The following is a 25,213-nucleotide window of genomic DNA, read 5'->3' on the forward strand; positions in this document are numbered from 1 at the left end:
CCATCCATCAACAGGTCTCGCCACCTTTATAGCTGTATGCTGGCCTGCTGACCTCCGACCCTGCTGACCCACTCTACTCTTATACCAGCAGCTTGTGCTATTAATGTATCTCTATGATCTCTGCCTATTCCCTCCTCTACCTGTCCTCCCCCTTCTCCTCTCTCTACCCAGCCGGCCATCAGCAGGAGGGTCCCCCTACACGAGCCTGGTCCTGCTCAAGGTTTCTTCCTGTTAAAGGGGAGTTTTTCCTTGCCACTGTTGCTTGTTGGGGGTCAGGCCCTGGGATTCTGTAAAGCGCCTAGAAACAATTTTGATTGTAACAGATGCTATATAAATAGAGATTGATTGATTGATATTTGGATTGAGAGGATAGATGGACTAGTTATAATGAAACAGAGGGTAGACAGACAGGCCATAATGGGACAGAGAGACAGATGGACTGGTTGAACTGGGACAGAGAGGGTAGACAGACTGGTTAGCATGGAATAGAGATAGATGGACTGATTTAAATGGGACAGAAGGGATAAATGGACTGGTTATAGTGGGAGACGATGGTACTGTTGTGGCAGGACGAGGAAAGACTCAGACTGAGCAGACGGTTTTAACATCTTTATTCCGCATCCACCAGACAATATCGAATGGCACTTCGAACAGTGCATCTAATCAAGGGCTAACCACGCCCATCACCCCATGCATCACCTGGGTGTGAGATACACCCCTATGTGTCTGCCACACTGTTATAATTGCAGATGATAATTCGACTCATTATTCTTGGACAGAGGATGAATGATACTCGTTTTAATGGGATGGGGAGGATAAATTGCACCAGTTATAGTGGGACATAGAGGATAAATTGACTCGTTATAGTGGGACAGAGAGGCTAAATGGACGGGCTGTAGTGGGACAGAGAGAATTATAATCATACTGAGTCTTAGACAGTAACTAGACTGGGTGGGACAGACGGTTTTAGAATTGCTATTCTAATTTCGTTGGTAAACTCCGCGAACACGCAGTTTAAACAATACTACAGTATCTGGAATATATATTTTTTAAATTAATTAAACGTTTTCAGCTCAGTCACAATGAGGCTGCTCTGCACCCTCTGATTTTGACAGCTTCTTTTTCGCAGCGTCTGTCTCGCCTCCCTCTCTCTGGCGCTGGCCTCGGCCCCAGAACTGGCGTAAATCATTTACAGTATGTTCGCAGGCTCAGGCCGTGTACGAGGAAACATGATCAGGGTGAAGTATTCAGAGTCCCGGGCAGCGCCGAGCAGGCCGATGAATAAAGACCGGGAGACGGCCGTGCGTGCGACATGAGCTCAGGAACTCCGCTCCAGAACATGCTCGCAGGGAATGGGCGGCAGTACACGGAATTGTTGTTACAGTGAGCTGAGAGACGCAAGAGGAGCCGGACACAGGTAACTGAGCGAGAAACCCTGACTCTGCGGAGAGTTCGGTACCGGAACGTGTTTCACTTTGAATGGTCCACTTTTCTAACTGACGCGCGTTCATTTGTTTGCTGTTTGCTGTTTTCCGGACAGGATTCTGTACTCACCGCCAACTTACAGGTTCATTCTGGTGTTTGTGTTAGCGCGCGTCGACACACGCACTGTTTGCCGCTGCGCCGAAGGGCACAACGGGGCGCCTTTCCAACCTGCACAAAAAAATTGAAGGTTAAGATGAGCGGCATTTAGAAAGAGTGAAGGGCTAGAGTCACAAAACTGATTTTCTCTTCTGTCCAGACACCGGTGCCCGGACCCTGTTGTCATATTCTTTAGATAAAATAATGGATACGTGATTAGATACAATAATTCTCACGTTCGTTTGGCTGTTTTTTCCGTGAAATGGTAAAAAGGGGGAAGCAAGTTTCCCAGGGTTGATACATTCTGCAGCTCCTTTTATATGATGCTGATGTTTACATAAAGAGACCTTATGGTGTAATGACGCATCACAGTGGCGCACGTTACGCACGGTCCGTTTAAGGTCGAGAGTCTGCACGTTGTTTAATGCGGAGCATTTGTGTGGGTGGAGGGATAAACTCTCCACACGCTCCACAGTGAAGGTGTTAAATCGTAACTCAGTCAACAAGTGCGGCTTTTGTCAGCCTTGTTTCTTTCTGCACTGGGAAACTCCAGTGCTTTATTAACGCTCCTGTTTCTGGCTTTTTTGGATTAAAAGTTAGTTCCTAACAAAACCGCGGCTGTCTACATTTATCCTGATTCTTCTTTTTTTCGTTATTTTTTAAACATCCACATTTGCTCCACAGGAGACAGACCTGAACATTGTGACGAATCCAAGGAGCCGTTAGTGTTTTTGTGACTTTTGCACCACAGAGAATTAAAGTCGAAGGACTATATCCGCTCAACAATGAACACCATTGTGTTTAACGAGCTGAGCGGCCAGGTCTTATTCGAGGAGAAGGCGAATGAGGTGGAGATGAGCAGCAGAAATTATTTGGATGTCATCGACGGACAACATCCGGACCTGCTCTCCGGCAAACAGACCATCAGAGAGAACCAGGCTATGAGACACAGGAGGAGTGGGTACGTGCAGCTTCCCATTAATTATTGTGCAGAAGTAACTCGATTATTGGTTTAGTTTCGGAGGTTCGCTCAGCAGGGCTTCTGTGTTAAAGTCCAGAATCTGCGCGCATCATTAATAAAGGATGAATGATGATGCCAATGAGCGCATCAGCATCCCACACAACCAGTCATTATTCCGATGCATCAAGCAGACCGTGCTGCTGTGCGTAAATTACGCACAGAAAAGTATGTTTCTTGAATTCACCCTTGACAAGTCCGCACTCTGCTCGTACTTTTGGATGTGGCTCCTGTGGCTTTAGCTGCGATCTGATATTTGATCATTTGGTCTTTTCCCCCTTCTTCACCATTTAGGTGTTGACGTTAACGGCGAATTCTGAAATAATAAGTGGGTCAGGGTGTTTAGTAGGTGTCTCGCAGAGGTCTCCATCTGCTTCCAATAAATAAATGTGCCCTTCAACTCAGTGTGTGGTCCAGTCACTCAGGAAAACACTTTTTAATCCATATATTAAATCTACTTGGTACTATATAGACACCATCCCCCCGTTTTTGCGACAAGGATCAGGTGTAAGAAAAGCTGCTGTAATTAGTTTTTTTTTTTCCTATATCAGCTTTCCTATTTATTGACTGCATATGAGGGCGGCCAACGGCCTTTAAAACAGAAGCAACCTTGAAAAAAAATATTATGAGTCGATGGATTATAAGGCGTCACATCAGGGGAAGCATTAGCACTAATGAAGAACATTAGATTATTAAACTCGGAGGTGTTTAAAAGCAGAGTTCCGAGCACCGAGTAAAATGTCTTTTTCGGATGTTCGTGCTGATCTACATTACAAGGAAAATATTTGTAGAACATGAACCTCAGGCAGACTTGAGGTCAGACTAAAATATGTTACATCTGCCGTCAGCGGGCCCTTTTTCTCGAGATAAAGAGAAGGAGCAGAGTTGCAGCACCATAGTGACATCTACAGGTTCATGAAACCTGCAGCTAAGGTGAGGCTGAGCGCTGCACCGTGCACGGGAAGCAACCTTAAGAACTTGGTGACGACTTTAAAACGATTTTGAGAATGTTTTTGCTATTTTATTCTCAACATAGAGCCATTTTCTTTAACAATCTTGCTGATTTGGAACTTTGGATGTAATTTAAATCCCCACCCAGAGTGTGATGTTTTTATAGTTATATCATAGTCCTTCGCTGTAAAGCAAAACCATAGTTTTAGGTTTGTGCCAGTCCCTTGTGCGGTGGCTTGGCTGTGACTGTAACTCATTGTTCTTGCTCTACTTCTCCGAGCTGTGAAATGTTAATCTGGCACAAGGGTTTTCCCGAGCAAAAAGTGTTTGTTTGCCTTGTTGCAGTGTCTTGGCACTCTCTCACTGTCTCTCTCCGTCTCTCCATCTTGCCTCACGGCGTTTAATTGCAGCGTGCAGAGTGAGAAAATGGCACGCTGTAGAAAGTGTTCTCTTCATGTCTCACTACCAACAGGCAACACATGGAACCCTGCAGCTGCGCTAAACTGGTTGACGTCCACAAACAACAAAATTCTGGTTCACTTTTATGACTAAAATCTAATTCAATGTGTTGATTTTCCAATCAAACTCGTCGCCACGCCAGCCAAAAATAATGATGTCATTTGCACGCGTGGGCTGCAGATTCGGTTGCCGCAGGGAAAAATTGAAACAGCCTATGCATAAAAGTAAAAGTTGTCCCTTTGTTTCCTCGCTGAGTAGTTTTTCTGATGATGTTTTTCCTCTCGATAGGGGTCGTCCCAGCGGGGGGAAAGTGAGACACAAGCGTCAGGCTCTGCAGGACATGGCGCGGCCGCTGAAGCAGTGGCTCTATAAGCACCGAGACAACCCCTACCCCACCAAAACGGAGAAAATTCTGCTCGCTCTTGGCTCTCAAATGACGCTGGTCCAGGTCAGTGCAATATGCGGCAGCAATCAAATCAAAGGTAGAAAAGTCTGAAAATACGCTGCGCAACGCCGGCATGCACTGAAGGAGAAAGCGAAATTTCCCCATTGTCGTTGCAGTCATCTCATTAGGTTTGAAAAGTTCAATTTCAATGTGCGTTTGAATCAAGAGACTGACTGACATGTTTTTATATCCTCAGCTGTTTATTTTAAAGCTTTTGCGCAGCGCTGGTTACCATTATTTTAAATCTCTCTTTAATGCTGCACTCAGCATGTCCGCTTTTAACTTATAACATTTTAAAAGTGTGCTTTTTTTGTCTATATTCTCCCCCCAAAAATGATACATACATGAACTGAAAATCTGTTCAGAGTTTTACACGAAAATAGAAAACCCAGAAAAAGAAACCACACTCTGCAGAGCAGGAATTTTCTTCCCTATTTTTTGTTTTGCTTTTTCAATCTCCTGTTTATAATCTAAGCCATTCACAGAGCCTGCCCACACGTTGGGAACCACTGTTCTATATCCTAGCTATATGCACAGAGGTCCTCGTCCATGCTCTGCTGATAATCCAAGGACACAGTGGGCACGCTGACAGACTGACCTCTGAGTGGGAAACACAGTAGTAGATTTAGAGCGTGTTGTGTGTCTGGCACTGGCAGCTGTGTATGTACAGTATCATCTGGCTGACAAAGTCATTGATACAGCCTCACAAAGTCTGCGGTGGCTTTGTTGGGCCGCCGGCTACAATGTTTAATCTGGTTTTCATTTTGGGAGCCTGATGGAGGTGTTTGTTTTGGTGAGGGTGGGCAGTGTGGAGGAATGAGTGCACGCATGCGCACACACACTAAAACTAACACTTATACCAGCAGCAGCTTCAGAGGTCAGGTGAATTCTTGAATGGTGAACAAGGGCAATGACAAGCAAACACAATTTCCAAAAAGAAGCACATTCCATAAAGTTCATGAATTTATTTTAGTTCCAAGTGAAATGGGATGAAGCTTTAACTTTAATCCTAATTTTACAGTTGTTTGATCGTGTAAACCTTTATGTCAGTAAAACTTCTGTTATCTGTGTGTTTCTGTTTCTTTTAGTTTTTTAATGCTGCTCAAAAAACAAATGAAGGGGAAAAAAGGGCTGATTTTTATTATTAGCACATGTGTGAGGTTTTGTGCTCACCTGTCTGTGTGTTTGTCATCAACATAACTGATTCTGATTTAGATGAAATTTGCCATGTGGCTTAAGAATGAAGAATGAGTTCATTAACTTTTGGATCTGGATCTTTTATCAGTCTTGGAAGTGACTCAGACGCGATGGATTTTCATGAAATTTTATATGTATTTACGTATTAACTTAAGGAATAAATTGTTTTTATTTAAAATTCTTCAGCCATTTGATAAAGAACAGTTAGATGCAGTTTCTCTCTGATCTTAACTTGAAAACCACAGACACCAGATGATGTATAGTCCAAACTGCCGGTGAGAGTCCAGAATATATGAAGGGAAACCCACCTGTCAGCAGGTGTTTTCACATCTGCAGCCTCCATATCGCAATAAAACACACACTTTTTCCGCACTCGTTCTGTCAGAACGCCATCGCCGTCTCTTCTGTCACCTGCCTGGTGTTTCCTCTGCACCCCGCTCAGATGGATCGTGGCTCCGATCGGGCTGTCTGAGCAGACGTGCCATTTTTCGTCTCGTCCCCCACCCTGGTTACTTCCGTCCCACGCCTCGCCTTTGCCAGAGACAAAAGAGTGTGGGATGGACTTTATTAATGAGAAACATGATCCTGAGAGAAGGGGTCAGAAAAAGTAAGTAGTCTAGCATAAGGCCCCTGCTTCAGTGTCTCCTCAAGCTGCTTGAAGTCTATTGAGCATGAAAAGTTATTCTAGTATAACATCTAATAGTCTCCCTTCTCTGTGAAAGGTAGAACACTGCCTCAAGTGTCTTCTTTTATTGCATCTTGAAGAGCACTTTGGAAAAAGTATATTATTGGAGGCAGGGTGCGCAGGGGCGTTCATCTCGGTCGGAACATTACTTAATGAAACATTAACTTCGCTGGCTGCGCTGGCATCGAATGGTTTTCATGTTGACACAGACAAGATGCATGCTGGGATGTCTCTCTGGAGTGTCTGGGATGCTTCTTAATGCCTGGTTTCAGGGAGCTGCTCTGCAACCTGACTCCGAATTCATCTTCAGCTCTCAGCTTAGAGTTTGAGGTGAGAATGACTTTATTTGCTGCTTCATTCCTCCGCTTCCCTTCTCCGTCCAGGTTTCGAACTGGTTTGCGAACGCGAGGAGGCGGCTGAAGAATACGGTGAGGCAGCCGGACCTGAGCTGGGCTCTGAGGATCAAACTATACAACAAATATGTCCAGGGCAATGCAGAAAGGCTGAGCATCAGCAGCGACGACAGCTGCTCAGAAGGTGAGGCTCGAGCCATGGCGCGGTTCTCCCTATTCAGGTTTCTGAGAGGACTATGCACAGTGGACTCAAAAACTGCCAAGATCACAGCTGGATTACTGAAACTGACCCCAGACCTCCACAGACTATTAAACCTCTAACCTAAAAAGGTTGCATTACAGCATTAAATGATGGAAACATACAGTTTGAAAGAAGCGGTCGGGCCAAGAAGAGTTTAATAAGGATACTCATCAAGGGAATTGCACGGTCAAAGGTCCTGCAGAAACTATTTTCAGATCTGAAGTGTAATAAAAGTACAGCATGCTGAGGCTTGGGTTCTTTTAAATCTGGCAGGAAATAACTGCTTACACATTTCAGGTAATATCCTTCTAACTGCTTTTAATGACAATAAACATTTTGGCCAAAACAAAATGTTTATTGTCATTCTTTGGCGCTTTTCTTATTTTGCCAGTATGTTTTTATAAGCTGATTGCAAAGTTTCAGTGGATATTTAGGCTGAAAAAAGAAATAAAAAGAGTGTGAACGTTACACGTGGGCCCATTTAAAAGAGACATATTGATGTGTTTTAGGTGGAAAATGTTTCCATATGCACGGGCGCAGCTCTATCCATCACTCCGACAGATAATCACTTCAAAGATATCACATCAAAACGCTCGGTGTGAAACTGGTTAAACATTCCCGTGTGACCCTGCTGATCTTTGTACACACTGACTGGGGAAAATCTCCTTACATCATCCTTCTTGTGGCTCTGAAATGCTAATCTGGCATTATGACATGAGGCGAGTCTGGAGGCCTCTCTCTCTGTGGCAGGCATAATGCAGGCTGATGCTATGCAGAGCCATGTTCTGGATGTATAGAAATGGTGAGTGTGTGATCCAGGAAGGAGACACTGTGGATGGAGGGCAATGACACGCTGTCATTAAGGCACTTCACAGAGCTACCCTCTGTCTCAGCCTGCATTTGGTGCCCAGCAGCTCTTTCTCTGCTGCATATTTACAGCAACTGCCTTTTTACCCCTCACCCACAGTGCTAAAAGCATGGACACAAGACTAAAAACTAGACCCAAAACATACAAACTGGTGCAGTGAAAGGTAGGATGAGTGCTGTGGTGTCAGCGGCCTCTAATTAAGTGTGCGTGTGGCTGAAAGAGGAATGTATGTATGGTGTTTGCATTGTGTCCTCCACAGGCCACTGTACTGCCGGAGGCTTTGTGTATCTTCCTGACTCTTCCCCCTCACACATTATGGTTGCGAAGCTACCCGCAGCCTGCTTCCACATCTGACCCACGTGCTAAAAGGCCCTCCATTATATTTTTAAGCCTGCACTTTTGTTTCAGAGGTTATTTCTGACATCTGAACTTGCTGACACTCTGCTCCCGCTTCAGCAAAAAAAATCAATATAGCTTTATGTTACAATATATTTGTGCGACCTCGTGGCCACAGATGGCAGCAGGGTCGAGGCATCCATCTGCGCATGACCTGTCAAAATAAACATTCAAGACAGGAATTTGCTACCAGACGAATAGAATCAGAAACAGGCCGATAGTCTAAATCACACATCTGGTCCCATTTTGGATATAAAGGAGGACAGAAGGGCAGAGACAAGAGACTTTGGACAGAAAGTCAAATAGAGCTCAAAAACACAGTGAGGAGAATTTAATTAAAAGAAAAATTAGAGTACAGTTTTGAAAACAAAATACTAGTCACACCTTAAATGTGAAGGTATGATCACATCACGCAGCCCCTCAGTGGCGAACAACCTGTGGGGGAGGAGCTAGATGTCAGCAGTGGTCGTTTTCAACACAGACCCAGAACGAAAGGGCTGCAATTAGAATCGCCTGTGTGGTTGTGCAGGAGATGCTTGTGCACTCACTAAACTCTGACCGTAGAGGGGAAGTAGACACATACGCTTCATCCATGTGTTTCTGATTGAATTTTAATTTGGGCCAGACTAAATCAAACGTCCAACCTCCAAAATTACAGTCTTGGCAGGGACTGTAAGCAGAGTGAACTTTTGATTTGCCTGATCTGCCAGGGGATGTCTGGTTTTTCAGTGCGGTGTTTTATCTTTCTGCTGCACACTTTTCATCAGGTAGCAACCTGCGCTTTAAGTCACTCTTTTCAGCCGCCGCGCACCAGGGAAGTTATTTATTTTTGCAGGCGAGTCGAAGGGGCAGCCACTCTTAATGGGAAGGAAATAGCCTAGCATCCGTTATGGTTTGGTAATGCGTCTTAAGTCTCAACTGGGCTTTCTGCTCTTGAGGTGGTGCCAATGGGAGGGCAGGAGCGCCAGGTCAAAATCTCCCTGCACTGCTGTGATTCAGGATTACCTCAAATAACCAGACTCTGAGTCAGGCCAGGAGCATGCAAATAACTGAAAAGAATTTGCTGAAGGAAATATGCAAGTGCCATTAAGGCACGGACTACATTAGCAAAATTAGCATTCGAAATTTTGTATTTGAGTATTGTGCAAACGCCATTACAACGGCACAAGTATGTCATTGTGTCCAGCTAAACTGAGCAATTTGAATTCAAATTATAGGGTCTTTTCACACTTTTATATCATAACACAAAAAAGTACGTTATACCAGAATTTAAAAAAAAAAAAAAAGATATTAAAGCCGATATTGGTGTGACTGTGTAAAAAATGTTGACAAAAGCAACAAAAGCAACCACTCAATTGGCATTGCTCATTTTCAAAGCTACGATTTATATTTATTAGCACGTGACGGTCTCTTTTTGTCTTGCGTCCTAATGTTTTGGGGTCTTTTTCTTGCCGTGTAGATGGAGACAATCCTCAGATGGCTCAGAGCAGCTCAGGAGAGCTCAACAAGCCCATGTACCAGAGTGTGATCAAGAAAGAGGGCTCTGCGATGGTTGCCATGGAAGCGGGTCTACGCTCGGCCGCTGAGGCCACGGCGCTGGGCGAGGACTACGTGTCTCCGCCCAAATACAAGAGCAGCCTTTTGCACCGCTACCTGAACGACTCCCTGCGCCACGTCATGGTGGCCAACGCTGTCATGGAGGCCCGCAAGAGGAACCATTCGGGCTCCTTCAGCTCCAACGAGTACGATGACGAGCTGCTCTCGCCGTCTTCCTCTGAGGCAGAGGCCAACTTTGTTTATCGTGCTGGTAAGGGGCCACATTTTTTTAAACGGTTTCTCGTCCAGACTCTTTGGTTCTGTTTTTTTCAGTCTCTCCATCTGCACACTTTGTTTAAATTCCTGCAGATGGTCCATTATATTTAATCATCTTCTCTGCTCTTTCTCTCCCTGTCTGTCACTCTCTCTTTCACTCTTTCTATTTCATACACTGCTGCCCTAATGTAATTTTGGTATTGATTTTGACCCATAGGTCAGACCGAGCCCTCAGGGTGCACAGAAATTTGAACCAGGCGTTACTTATAAGAAAAAAACTCCAAAAGCTCTTCAGACACAGCTGTGTAACTTTTAGATAAAGGTGTGACCATAAAACAAAAGTTTCAAAAGTGTCAGCAGAATAATAGCCCAGACTTTCTCTATTCAAAATGCTGAAATATGCTTAAATATGCACACAGTCACTTGAAGACTGGCTGAAGGAATGACCCACAAGCTGCTCTGACCCGGCTTTATTAGGCCAGACACAACTGCTCCATGTAGAACATGTGGAGCATGTGGAACATGCTCACTGTCCAACTATTGTTTTGAAGCATCCATCAGATCCTGTTGAGAGAAAAGAGGAAGGAGGGCGGTCTGTATGTCCAGAGGGCTGACGGATTGTCTGTATGTGTGAGTGATATGTAAAAACACACACTTCCTATTTCGGCACTGGCTGAATACCACCAATGAAGATTCATCTCTTACATCATAAATCACTTGTATTCACGCTGCTCGGGGTCACCGAGGGCTCCCTTCTTTCTTTTGCTCTGTTATTCATTTTTAACTAAATCAAAAACACACATCAGAGTTAAAGAAAAAATAAAGCGGACAATTTTTTTTATGGAACGTTTTGCCCAAATGTCTCGATGCGAAAGCGGCTTGACACCTAAGAATTAAATCTTATAAATATAGAACACCTACAGTAGCATATGTTCACTCAAGTATAATATATAGAATATGTTATGCATGTTAAACTACTAAACCGGAACCATAATGAGCAATGGTTCGTTTTCCTTTCATGTTTATAAAAGAACCAGGTGTGTTAACAGTTACATTAAGAACAGTTTCTACACATCTCTATATTTTTGACAGTTGTCACATTTAAACACAAACTCACTGCGTTTTTTTCTTCTCTCAAGAAAATCCACTGACAGGTTGAAGCTGACAGGCAGATATTCATATTTCAGGGTTTTTTAAGAAAAATGTTTAAATTATCTGAACCTCTTTGGTAGGTTTACATTCGATTCTAAGTCAACTACAGAAAGAAACACAGCTTTTCTATCTTTTTTTAAAAGTGGCAAAAACACAAAGAAAGAAAGAAAATAAGGTGAATTTGTGAATGGACGCAAAGCTCCTCATCTAGACAAATATGTTTCCTATTATCTGCGTTTGAGGGTTTCCTAAAAAAAAAAAAAACGGGTCTGTGATGGTCATCCTAATCAAAACAACTTTGAATTCTCTGACCTGAAGCTTGTTTTCTTACATCAAAGCTCCGGAGAGAGAAAGACAAATACTCGAATAAGTGAAATCCCTCAAAAAGGCTTATTTCACCTGGCTAGCCGGCTGTTTTTAATAGAGTAACTATTTTATCACCATGGTTTATATAATTCCTTGGCGTGGACGACCTCTTGGATTCCTCTGACTCTGGCATGGTTACAGAATTGTAACTCTGTTACATGCAAGAGAACCTTTTCAATCTGCCCACGGAAAGTTCTTGAGGTGCTGTTGACTCAGGGAATAACCCACCTGCCAGGCCCCTCCTATCAGATCACCCAGCTGAACAAGATAAACGCGGGAAAGTCGAGAAAATTAAATTTTAATTCTGCACCTGATTTTACAGAGGTAGAGAGAAATTAGTTCAGCTTGTATCATTTCCTGTGGGTTTTCTTTTTTTTTCATCCTCCTATAAGAAAAGTGTTTGCCCTGGAAGCAGCTCTCGCATAAATCTCACATTGGAGGGATAAGGACTGAACTAAATCAGCTCCGTGAATGTTTCCCTTGATTTAGGTAAAACTGTCCAACCTTTTAGGCCATATGAGGGGAAAAGTTCTGTGCAGAACACTGTCTCCCGGCACATTCTTTTGCTGGATTCCTGCCTCTGAAGTGCTTTTCATTGGCTAAAGTGGAAGTGGCGTGCCTGGTAACCGTCTTCTGATTGGTTAGATGTTTATTAATGGGCCAGTTGGCTGCGGCTGAGCCCGCGGTGTTATCTGTGTCTACAGAGGGCAGTCAGACGTGGCATGAGATGGAGAGTGCAGATTTACCCCAGTGGAAAACTACACTTGCTGGTCTGAAAGAACACATACACACATCCACATGTGCACATGCCTGCAGTCTAAAGCCTTTGGAGATTTTTGTTGAACACAAGGAGCGGCAGAATTCCATCAAACATGCCAGGGGTTTCATGCCAAATTGCCCTTTAATGGGACATTAAGTGGCAGGAATCTGGCTCCATGTTTCCCTATTTGCACTCTGCTAGATTTTGTCCCGACTGATATCACATAGATCATTGTGGGCTTAGTTTTTCTCGACATACACGGAGAGTTCTCACTGCAATATTTTACACAAGTCTGGCTCTTCTTAGGTCCTGTTACTGCAGGCTGTACTGGCCCAGCATATAATAAAACCAGTGAAAATAGTTTGCTTGGTGAGGAAAAATACTTATATAATACTGAAAATGTTTTTAGTGCTTACATAGCATGGACGAGGTTATAATGTTAAGACAGAAGTGTCGATTATTTTGTTTCAAAACTGACAGGCATCCAACTAATCAATCACAGGGAAATCTGTCTTGTAGGGAGAAGAAACCTCAGCAGATCCCAGTTTAATGCTGCCTAGATGAATTTTTTTTTTCATGACCTCAAATATAAGTTAGAAATCAATGCTGGCTTATTTTTAGTGGCAAGTTTCTGTTGAGATGCATTTTCCCTTCCGTAATGGCTTCGTGAGCTCACCGTAGTGAATGGCTAAATCCCGGAAAATAGCTGCACCGTGGTAATTAAGATGGAACCCAAGGTATAAGAGTAATTAGATTTTAAGGCATCTGTTCACAAGCAATTGGATTTGATAGACTAAATATTTAACCTGATGATGGTGCTAGATGGGGGGGTTAAGGGGATAGGCAAGAGCTGATGGGAACTTGAATCATGGCTAAATTAGCTAGGATGCAGCTCTAATTCATTTACATTTGTTATTGACAATTATTGCTTCTCGCGTCAGCCAGTGAAAATATAAAGTGATTTATTTCAAAATCAGGTGCTGCTCAGCAGAAACCTTTCTTAGAAACGTGTTCAATAAAAACAGCAGCGTTTGAAATCGGAGGTCCTCAGAGCCTTTTCAAATGAGGTCACAGCAAGTGCCAGACAGTTATTGAATCCTGGAGACTTCAGTGGCACTTAAAGAGCTCTGGAATCATGAAGGTGAATGGAAGAAAAGCAACCCTGATGTTTAGAAAAAGGAATGTTTGGATTTCGACTCCAGAGGTGGAGGTAGAGCTGATCCGTCACTCCACTTTTTTTCCCCTTCTTATTATCAGAACAGAAGCTTTAAAGCTCAATATCTAGCTGGATTTAGGCTCAAATTTAGGCAAAAGTAACTTGTAACACTTAAACCCTCAACTAAAGTGAACCTCACTGATGCCAACTTTGATCCAATGTTGTCTATCCTTGTGTTGAGAAGTGAAGGCAGCTGTTCCATCTGAATTATGAAGCCACGTTCGCAGACTTTAGTGTAAATCACCGTGAACCACAGAGTGAGATGATAATGAAGAGACAATGACACTCGGTGCTCCACGATGAGGAGTTGCTCTTGAATAGATGACGGATGAGGATTTTGCCATAGCAGGAACCCAGAAATGTGGATCAGCTGGCTCTGGGTTGATCTTTCCGCAGTCTCGTAGGAAAGCGAGAAAAAAAGGGCAGAGAGAGGAGATGTTGTTCCAGAGCTGGAGCTGCAGCCAAGGCTGACTGGGTTCAGATTGTTGAAGGGATGATTCAGATCTGAAGCGGAGCTTCTGCACCAGCGGCCTATCGGGAGACATGAGACTGCATGGTGGCGCCGACTGAATGAAACGGAACGGTTGAGATGCTCTTTCCTCATGTAGAGGGAGCAGAGAGGGAAAACCCAGCAGAGCGAGGACAGTGTTCGAGGTCTCCCCTTAATTAGCAACCGTTAGCAGTCAGAATTACATGAGAATACCAAACTGGGCTGAAGAGGATGAGTAACAGATCCTGTAACACTGGGACAGGACGCACACGCAGTCTGGACCTGTTTACATGCGCACTGGAGCTGGAATATGGAAAATGGAGCATCCACTTAGATACCACTTGAGAATCACAGAATGACCTAAACATTCAGTTTTGATGCTCAACCCATTCTTACGGCAGCAAATACGAAGAATCAGAAATCGGTCTTTGTGGCAAAGGACAACATGGGTAGTTCACACGCACAGCGTTTCTGCCCCGGTGCGGACATGTGCTGGCGGTAATCACACCTATTCAGTCCCATCATTGGAGGATTGGACCTGGGTCATAAACAGCCTCCAGCCGTTTCTGCACGTGTCAGTGTTCATGCGGCAAAGAAAAAATAAATAAATAAAAATTTCAACAGCGAATTTTTGAGGCGGCCCAGAGAGCCACAGCAGCCACGGCGGAGGTCTGTGGATTATCTTCAGAAACAGAGTCATTGTGTGGAAAGACGAGTTACCGTATTTTCACGACCATAAGGCGCACTGTATTAAAAGGCGCAGTCTCAGTTATGGGTGCTATTTCTGTATTTAAAACATACATAAGGCGCACCGTATTATTAGGCGCATGCTGAAACATACAGTAAAAAATAACAACGGAAGTAAAACAGTGAGTTTCGACACAGTTATTAACAAAATATTCATTCTTCCGCCACAAAACCATCAAAGTTTTAATCTTCTGTATCTGAATTAAACAGCTGCACTATTCCAATGTCCAACATCCCGAATTCCTCTTCTTAATCATCTGAATCAGACTCACCGACCGGTTCCGGTTCAGCGTTGATTTTGTGAAAGCTCTTACAATACATGAAGACGGTATCATAGCCCATGTGTCTACAATCCACCCGCATATGGTGGCATAACTTGCCCGCCGCTGCCTCATAGTCTTTGTGAAGGAGTGTTCGCCTTCCGTCATCCAGCGCCCTGTCCGTTTCCGTGGCAGCCGAGGACCACGGTGAACGACGACTTCCTGTGCCCCGTTGTGCGTATCGCCACCGTGCCGGTCCGTTTTTCTCCACTTTGTGGGTCAAAGGGATGTTAAAAGTCAGAGGGATCTCATCCATGTTGGTGATGTGGCTGGGCACGGTTATCTTGTCGCGGCAGTAGGTGCGTAAGATGGCCACCCTCTCCTGGTAATCCGTGGGCAGCCGCTGCGCAACAGTTGTCCTTGCGCGTATGGAGAGATGCCGCCTCCTCATAAAGCGAAAACACTAAGATTGCTCGATTGCCATTTTCAGCCGCATATTCGATCGCCTGCAGTTTAAAGTAAGCCTCATTCATACGCGTCTCGCTTGACTGGCGCCATTTTAGGGGATCCTTACGCGTAGGTGTGCCGCTAATCTATTGGCGGAGCGTTTACCGTAGTGCACCCACCAAAGGCGCACAGCAGATTTTGGAACTCAGTCTACACACAAGGCGCACCATATTATAAGGCACACCGTCGATTTTTGAGAAAATCTCAGTGTTTTAGGTGCGCCGTATAGTCGTGAAAATACGGTGCTATTATTTCTTCTCAGATTTCATGTTTCAACACCATAAATTTGCAAACTGAACAATGAGATAAAACAAAGCGTACATTAGCATGGAACGTGGTTCGGCTATTTTGGTGCTTAATGTGGACATAATATATTCAGCATGAAAGCTCAAGTTATTTATATCTCATGGAGATCATCAGTGACATATCTACAAGCTTCTTTTTGAAATGAGTGAATTTCCTGATGCCTACTGTCAATATACAACTGCGACTGTCCCCTTTCATCAGTGTTATTACAACATATGTAAAAGCAATCATTTCTACAAACAGCATATATCTAGACAGCTATCTAACCCAGGTCAAGTTGAACCATTGACTTTCTTTTAATGCGTGGGCTAATAATATGTGGGCTGCCAAATGCATTAAATAATGCTTTTTACTACCAATAATATACCAAGAAACAGTTTTATTCAAGAAGAGTATTAGAATTATTGTATTTGACTGTAAAATCAAGTGGAGTGGAAGTATGAAGTAGAAGAGAATTGATATATTTAGGTGAAATCCAGGTATCCTTGTGTTGTTGTTGGCAGTCAAGGAAGAATGCTGTCAGGAGCAGCCTTGTGACTGGGAATGACTGGGAGGTGGGGAGGAGGAGAGGTTTAAGCTGTAAACTTGCAGCTTCGGGAGAAGGTGGATTAAACCGCGTGGAGACAGGAAGCTGCGATCTGGTGGCTTTTGGCCACTGGGAATGACCAGCATGTGATAACAGACAAACATCAGGACAGGCACTGTTTATATGATTCACATCCTTAATATAGAGCTGGGAGAGGGCGGAATAATGGGCCCTCGCCAACCTGATCATTTTTAAATCATCAGCTCGACTTTTAGGGGCAGACACGGTTGAGTCTGAGAAACCGAGCTGTGCTGCCGTGGTCTGCATAAAATAGGAATTCTTGTCTATTTAAAAAAAACACAGCGCCCTGTCTGCAACAACAGGCCATCACTGCATGTTCTCACGGGACAGAGGTCAGCACAGACACATTTAATGAGAGAGCAGAGGTGTGACACACACACATGCGTGCGCGCACACACACACACACACACACAGGCAAACCACTGCTGTGAGGAATTGCAACATAATGATGCCGTGAGTGCAGTGAAAGCATTTGCACTCCCAAAATAAGGATATTTTTGGCCACTTAAAAATCCGGCTAATGTTTACTTGTGGTTGCCTCTTTCTTTATTTTAATGTCCTACTGCGTGTCTTCTACAAACTACAAAACAACATCCTCCTGTGGGTGACAGTTCCACCACTTGCTTAGGTAACGGCGCCAAAGCCAGGCTTCTGATTTCAGATGCACATTCTCACCGTGACGACGTATTTACATCTCTATCTCATCTCAGCTCATTTACGGCGAGCCCTAAATTTGCTTGTAAACAGAGCGACAACCTGGCAGCAGCTCCCCTCTGATATGCTGTTATTATTTCTCTGCGCTCGGAAAAAAGACAGTGTTCCTTGACTCCAGGTTACCTGGGCCTGACTGCAGCGATGCCAGCGAGTCGAATAGATGATGTGTTTGGCTGACTGAGTAGAAATGACAATTTTGGATTTTTGCTGGCTTTTGTTTCTTCCCCACCCAGGGAGACCCAGAAGAGTGATTGTGGAGAGGGGTCTTTGCATGGTGTAGCACACAGCTCCGGACTAATCTCTGATTTCACTAACGAGGCACAGATAAATCTGGAACGAGAGGTCAGTCATCATTTAAAGATGAGAGGAAGGCTCGGCAACAAGTCAAACACGGCAAGGTCATTGTAAGCCACTGGTTCTCTCGTCTGGCCTAAAAAGCCATCGATCGCAGACCTGACGTGTCTGTTTTTGGCACAGCAGAGTCGGCGCTCTGGCTCTCATCAGGTGCTTCCAGAGGAAAACAGCTAAGCTTGTTTCCTTAAGCAGCACAGTTTGGGTTTTTACGCGTGTGTTTTCCAGACCGTTTCTCCAGCGGTGGAACAATCTACATTCCACCCAAAGTATTCACATTTCACCTTCTGCCAGTGACCTACTATTTTTGTGTACCACACATTAGTTGCTAAAGTGCAGGGTGAATAGATTATTACAAGCTTTTCATTATAAATTAGCTGGAATTATTTGCCATTTCCAGGCGATGTGGAACTTAGCTTTTGTGCAAGGGTGGTTTGGACATTTGTGGAACATTAAGAAGTAAAACATCGCAGAAACAGAGCGAAGCTCAGTTGCTTATAAACAGTTTTCCTCTTGGTAAAACTCAGATTGTCTCAAGTTTTTTTAGTTTCTACTCAAGGAATTTAGTTTTTGCAAAAGTTTATTAAAAGATGACTTAAACCATTGCATGACATTTATAACATCATGTCAAAAACAGTAAAAGAGATGGCATTCCTGCAGTAATTTTTATGTTCTGCATTTTCTCGTCTACTGCAAGGAAGAGTTTCAGTCATCTGTTCCATTCTTCTTAGGAACAGATTTTTTTGTGCAGAGGTCTTGAAGCAGGCCTTAAGGTTGTGTGCGAGTCTGTTTGCCTGCCTGTTTATTTTCCCCGTGCTCACGTATGACAGGATGTCATACATCATCGCAGTTTCATAGATGGATGTAAAGTTGAGTTGAAAAAGTGTCATTTGCGCTGGAAAACCAACCAGACGATCCGGAGGGGGCAAATCACAGGTAACAGGGCTCAGTGGAAGGTATCAGTAAATGTTTCATTAACATCTGAAATGACAATGTTTGAAGTTGCAAATCTTTCATTGTCACTGAAAATGACCCTTCCTTGAACCTGTTAAGTATTTTTACATTTGTTAGGCTTTAAATGCAAAGAAAACCCAAAAACGCTATTTTAACCCGGTTTTGACAACCTGAAATCGACTGTTCTTCAGTCACTTAGAGTTAAACCACCAACTATAGGTCGAGAACCCAGGATCATCGTAAATGTGAGTGAAATGCACTTGTGTTTATTTGTTGGCCTAATTCGGGCCATCCGTGGCTCGGTGCAGCAGGCACTACCTTGTTTATTGTTGCATGTTGCTAACAACAGCGCCAGATGTTGATGATGAGGATATAGCCCTCACCCCTCCGCTCGTTCCCGACAGGTGCAGCCCCCTTCACCTGGCTCAACTGCGTTCTCCCATTTTCCCCTGCTGCTGCATCATTGGTTGCCCCCTCTCTGCTCTCCCTCACTCCATCACCCCGCCGGGATGTTAAGTGAGCGAGTATTTTTGGACCTGCAGCATGCCGCCAGAAACCATCAGCCTTCTTAACTTTCCCCCTTGGCAGTCTGTGAAACCCCACCATTAGAGAAGCCCAAAGGCAGCAGAAAATTAGACTGTGTTCAGTAGCAAAGAAGCAAAGGCACTGGAGCAAAAGAAGAAAAAAGGTCCTGGGTGAATTTTAGCTGATTTATTGAGTCCTGGCACTGCCATTGTTTTTTGTTTAAATCTTACTTTAGATTTTTTAGGCACAGCTTTGGAAATCCAGTTTTTGTATTTCTGCAGTGGTGCCTTTCCACATCTCCAGGCCCGAGGTTCCCAAGAAAAGCCTGTTCCCACCAACACCTTGTCCACCTCATATAACACAGTTTGCTCGTTTACTCAGCGGCTTTTCTTACTTTCGTGTTTCGTCTTTTTGCAGCTGTCCCTGTCCAACCTCCACACCAAGCAGCAACTATCGAACTTATTTACTTAAAATAACACAGGAAAAGTAAATAATTGGCCCCTAACTACGGTGCTGCTGCACAGGACAGCACATATTTTTAAATCATGACCAATTTGCTTTCAAGCTCTGGCAGTGGTCGCTCGAGTAGACGTAGATGGAGTGCAGAGGATGTCTTCACAAGTGAAAAGTGCAACAAAAAATACAAGCAAAAAACTGGCAATGAAGGCAGATAATATCAAGGCTTTTCGGTGTCAGCTTTGACAAAGCAGAAAAGGACATTGCCCAGAGTAAACTATTAGAACATTGATGTGAACATAGCATTTGTCCTGGCTGAGCTCCAGGACGAAGGTCCGGTTCCAGTACCTGGAGCAAGCAAAACAGGAAAAAAAATTGGGGACCACAGATGATGATGGACTGGAGAATATCAACAGTAGAGAAAGGGACAAGCTCTGAGAGCTAAACAGATCAGCACAAGGTCATGGCCAGGCAGGAATGTTGGAGCTCCTGGTCAGTCTTCTGTCAAAAGAAGACAAACCTACATGCTGTCCGACTCTGTACAATATGTCTATTACAACACTAACAGTTAACTGTAGAGAACATCAGGATAAAAGGCCTGTTATCCTAGAGGCAGGGATTAGCAATTCCAGTCCTCTTGGACCTGGACTCAAGCTGGGTCTTCTGTCCTACAGGTAGACAACACCTCCACCTGGGGTTCCACTTCCTTCGGTGAAAGCAGTTCCTGCCGGGCAGGACACTAAACCTGGCTTGACTCCAGCCCTTGACTGGATTTCCCCATCTCTGTTTAATAACTAGTCATAGTTAATAATAATAGTTCTAGTGATGCTAGTAGCTCTGATAACAAAAGTCATTATTTAATAGTAAATGTACAGTATATTCAAAATGAATGTTTCCGTTTGTGTGTATAGAACAGAATCATAATAGTTTGTACAGCCAGCTCCTTTGTCCTCATGAGACCTTAATCCAACAGTTGTGGGATTGATATTTCAAAGGAGCAGGGCGTGGACATTCATTACGTGCAGGGCGCACTCGGGCACGCTCGGCAGCTGCCGTGGTGCGGCGACAGCAGTGCAACAAAGAACTCGTTAAAACCACTGCTGATGTTATGGTCCTGGCCTTGCTGGGAAATGGGCCGTGTGGTGAGCAGGAAACTGGTTGTCCCTGGCAGAGTTGTGATAGTTAACAGCATCTAAACTAAAAAAAAAAAACCTTTTCACTTTACAGAAATAAAAATTGTGGACACTGTGCACTTTCTGGGTTAGATTGCATTTGCTTTTTAACAATAGGCAGAAAATGTGTTGAAATAACGACCAATTTGGTCAAATATACCTTTTATGAAATTTTAAAGTCTTTAAAGTAGCTCAAATATGCATCTGTAGTTCTTACCGATCCACTGTGTTGGTAGAAATGAGACTTTAAAAATACACATATTTTATGGCCAACAAACCAAAGTAATAACATTGCTGTAAGAAAATAGTCCCCTTCTTTAGCTGGTGAATCACAGCCTGTAAACAGCATGTTTGTCAACACAAAAGTGATGACTAAGGAGAGAATTTGAACATCAGAAATCACATTTATTCATGTCATTCCATTGTAATAAACACGACTGCCAACATAATGGAACACTTATGTGTGCTGTATGTAGTTTGATGCATATCATGGCTGAAATATGCCGTCAACATCTGTTTTTGTAATCCACTGCTGCGTCTCACAAAGGCAATGTTAAACAGCCAGAATAGATGACATCCAGATAAAGTGAAACCAGCCTCTGGCAACTTCTATGAGCATTTTCAGCATTGAAGATGGACTTAAAAGTTAAGTTTACCATTTAGATGTTACAATTAGCTCTTCTGGTTCTCGGGGATTTGTTTCCAACATTTCCAAACGCTGCAGGGATCAATCAAAATAAAGACATTTACAGGCTGAAATGGGTGTAATCAATGGAAGCACTTGATTTTAACAGCCCATTGCCCCCTGAACTTTCTGGAAATGTCACCTGAATTAATAGGACATTACTAATGAAGACAAATAAAGGTTTGAGCTCATGTTGTTATGGCAGTTTAAAGAGGCTTAAAGAAGGTGCCCGGTGGCTGCAGGAAACACGCACAGCAAGGCTTCACGAAAGCATATGTCATCGTATTTCCAGCTGGGCAAGACTCGCACTACCTCCAGCTGCATCTGAGACAGGCGCAAACACACAAATTAAAGCATAGGCACACATGCGCACATGGTCTTTCTCCCCAAGTGGTCTGAAGTAAACAGACTGGCTGCCCCGAAGTGAAGTTCAGTTTCATTGTTTAATGATTTCGCTATTCCTCACTAATGTTCTACATACGTGGCAGAGGTTGCTCTCTTTAGGGTGGAAGAGAGCAGATTTCCATCCCTTTCTCACTTTGCTGCCTTTTCGGCCCTGCTCACATCTTTTTACGCTCTGCTATTTTCAATCTGATCTCATCCGACAACCCAATTACGCTGGCCGGGGCCCCTTTGTTTCCCAAAAAAATATTATAGAATGGAGTTCATGAGTCATAAGAAACATCTTTCACTTTGTCCCGTTACTCGCCTTGTTTTGTACGATGACTTCTCAGGCAAGGAGAGAAAACAGAGCAACACGTTTTTGCATTAGATGCATACGAGCCTTCACGTGTTCAGCTACACCCCATAATACCTTATTGTCTCCGGTGATGTGCAGAATTAACACTTTTGTTTTCTTCTTTTTATATTTTCAGAAACCACAGACCAGGGATCAGGTCAATACAAGTGAGTCATGTCCTTTAATAGATTATTCCCCGCCGTGCAAACATTATAACTCTTACATAAACTATTTCAAACCATAACTGCATAGGAAATATGTGTTAATCTATTTTCTTACATACATGATTATTATAATAATCCTATAATGTATAATAAAAGCCCCATTCATGCTTTTTTTCATAATCTATTAGTTATGGTCAGTATTTATATATATTTTACAATATATCCATCCCACTCATTCATGATATGGACTTTAATTTTTACTAATCCAGTAATAACGTTTTAGAGTGTAAGGTCGATGGCTTGAGTAACTCCTCTCTGCTCTTCCCCACTGAACGCTCATCTCCATCAGGGGCAGCGGTGGCATTGGGGTTGTGCAGAAGGAGAAGATGAAGGGCAGAGATGAGACGTACTGGCGGGAGATCAACGCCGCCATGGCTCTGACCAACTTGGCGCAGAGCAAGGACAGCAGCTCGGGAACCACCAGCTGTATCATTCAGAAGTCCTCCCATATAGCAGAGATCAAAACTGTTAAAGTGCCTCTGATGCAGAAATATTAGGCCCTGACGTCAGGGCTCCAATCTCTCTATGCATACCAGCAAACAATCAGATAAGCCCCCAGACACACACCACTGAGAAAAAAGAGGACTGTTGTTTCGAGCGAGGAGAAGGAAGAGGAGGTTACAAAGAGAAATCCACTGCTATTCGGTGATTGGAGGCCTTGACCATGAGTTATTGTGCTAGGTCAAAGACTGTTTGACAACAGTTTCACTGCAGTATTTCCTAAAGAAAAAAAGACACTTTTGTAATATTAACTTATTTTTACGACTGACTCCTCTTTTTTTTTTTAATGCTACAAAACTGTACTTTTTGCCAAAGTGCCTTTGTTACGACAAATAGCTTGTTGACTGTGGTTAATGCAAAGATGCTACAGGGGATCCATATGTGGCCGCCATCAGTCACGATTGAGTGTTCATTTTAGGATTGATGAAGTGTCTTATAAGTGCCTGTGCCTTAGAGACTGAAGGAGCACCTACACATAAAGAGAAACAACCATCTCCCCTTCCCCCGCAGGAGTTGCTGGAAGACATCGTTGTTGTTCCCTCTAGAGTCTTCATTTTGACTGAAAACGGAACCATGTTTAGTCTCAGCCAGCCTCTGGTTGCTTACAGGCCAACATTATGTTACAGATAAGCTGTCCTCTTGTGAGTGGATCGATAAGCAGCCAGCTCTCACATCTCGGCCTTGGATTTCATTAACGTCTCTTATCTGGGCTTCGCCGCCGCACAACTTGGACCTTAATGTTGATCCCTCAGTGGCACACATCTCTGCATCCACCCATATCTGTGCTTCCAGCAGAAGAATGCGGTGACCTAAAAGGGATGTTTTTCATGCTGCGTTATCGGTGTTTTCTGACGACTGTGTTGCCTTTTCACGTGTTTGTGCCGTGAACATGATAGCGAGAACTGAACAAAGAAGAAAGGCCAGCGACGGCCGCACGTGCTATTTGAACTTTGGCCCTCTCAGCTGTTTAAATTCTAATTTCTGTTTACAAGGTGAAAATCTCTCCCTCTCTCCCCTTTTATTTGTATCAAAGAAAAAAAACACATTCCAGTATTATCTCGTGTTCAGCCAGGCAAGTGTTCATGCATCTCTTTCTGTCAGTATGTGTGCGGCTTATTTTGCTTATTACGGCCGTTAGGTTTTATAAAATTTTCTTCTTGTCATCCAGTGGAAATTCCTTATGTATGTTATCGACTTTGTTCCATGGAGGTTCGAATATGGGAAATCCAGTTGGACTTGTGAAAGCAGCTGGCTTTTTTTATGTGTGTATCTTCAAGATATTGTGTATATGTCAAGATGTACACGATGTGATGAATTTTGCAGTTTTTGTGGTTTGGACAACCTAAACCGAGGACTTCGAGAGGGAGAAATGCTGCACAAAGTGACTATTTGACCGTTTTTATGCATCATGAATGTGTACATTATGAGAAAAAAAAGCAAAACTGCACTTTGGGATTGCAATCAAAGCCTTTCTAAATGAAGGGCTTGAGCTCAATCACAGTAGCCAGTCCCCCCACGCTCTTTGCTCATGCTGGGAGGGCTCCGAGTGCCCACATATGTTTTTTATACACCTGATCCTGGCTGCGGTGGGGTGCCGAGCCGGCTCTAATCACAGGCCGGGGACGAGCCTCACGTCTCACACGATAAGGCGCTCGCTGGGATTGAAATGCAGCTTCAGAGAAAACAGAACAGCCTTTGTTGTTCTTCACCACGGAACATCCCAGTAATAATACACACAAAGGGGTTTCACCAGTCAGACACTTCAGTACTGTACAGGTCCTTCACATCACGGGCCTGCAAGCAACAATCACGCTGATTTAAATTTTTTTTAAAAAGGTATGTATTAAAGCCAGTAAATTATTCGTATGGACTTTGTAAAAAAAAAAAAAAGGCAACCATAGTTTTGTTTTTTTATTAAGTTATATAAGATTTGTTTGTTGTTTTTGATAGAGACTGGATTTCCAATCCAATGACCAAATGCATATCTCCTTGTTGCTCTCATGTAAAAAAAAAAATTCTAGAAACGGCTGCCTCCTTGGTCAAAGCAGTGAATAAATCTGAATGAAATGAGATGAGAAGCATGATGTCTTTCACCGGTTTAACCCGGCTCACACGCTCACTTTAACTGCAAGCTGTAAACACCATATCGGTGCGGCCCGTAAATGCCAGCGCCTGCACAACAGAGTAGGACTGGACTTGTCCTCGGCTGATTAAAGAAAACATATCGATTTCTAGCTTTCTTACACTGGCTCCTCACAGATAAACACCCAAGCTGTTAAATTCTTTACAAGGGCTGTTTTCATATTTCTTTGTATATCCAGGAAGCTCCCGTTGAGTTACAAAAATAATCTTCCCTGCCAGGAATCACAGCTGGCAAAAAGGCCAATTTCAAACTGTTTCTACCAAAAAAATAAGGGGAAATCTGAATAGAAAAGCAAGAAAAGAGAAGAGCAATAAAGGGTTCCAAGTTTCGAA

The 25,213-nt window shown here is 43.5% G+C and overlaps 1 protein-coding gene across 2 annotated transcripts; it reads left to right on the plus strand.

The window, feature by feature from the left end:
• Positions 1-680: 680 nt before the first annotated feature.
• mkxa (mohawk homeobox a) lies at positions 681-24,808 on the plus strand. 2 transcript variants are annotated; one of them, XM_003977090.3, is made up of 7 exons: positions 687-1,417; positions 2,266-2,542; positions 4,298-4,457; positions 6,720-6,873; positions 9,654-10,001; positions 22,150-22,180; positions 22,527-24,808. In XM_003977090.3, exons 2-7 carry the CDS (start codon positions 2,367-2,369, stop codon positions 22,732-22,734), a joined length of 1,077 nt encoding a protein of 358 aa, XP_003977139.1. In that variant the 5' UTR covers positions 687-1,417; positions 2,266-2,366; the 3' UTR covers positions 22,735-24,808. The 2 variants fall into 2 exon arrangements, with proteins under 2 accessions (XP_029698549.1, XP_003977139.1); XM_029842689.1 differs by lacking the exon at positions 2,266-2,542 and having other exon boundaries at positions 681-1,417.
• The last annotated feature ends 405 nt before the right edge of the window (positions 24,809-25,213 follow it).

The sequence above is a fragment of the Takifugu rubripes genome, chromosome 10, assembly GCF_901000725.2.
Source record: "Takifugu rubripes chromosome 10, fTakRub1.2, whole genome shotgun sequence".
Taxonomy (NCBI): domain Eukaryota; kingdom Metazoa; phylum Chordata; class Actinopteri; order Tetraodontiformes; family Tetraodontidae; genus Takifugu; species Takifugu rubripes.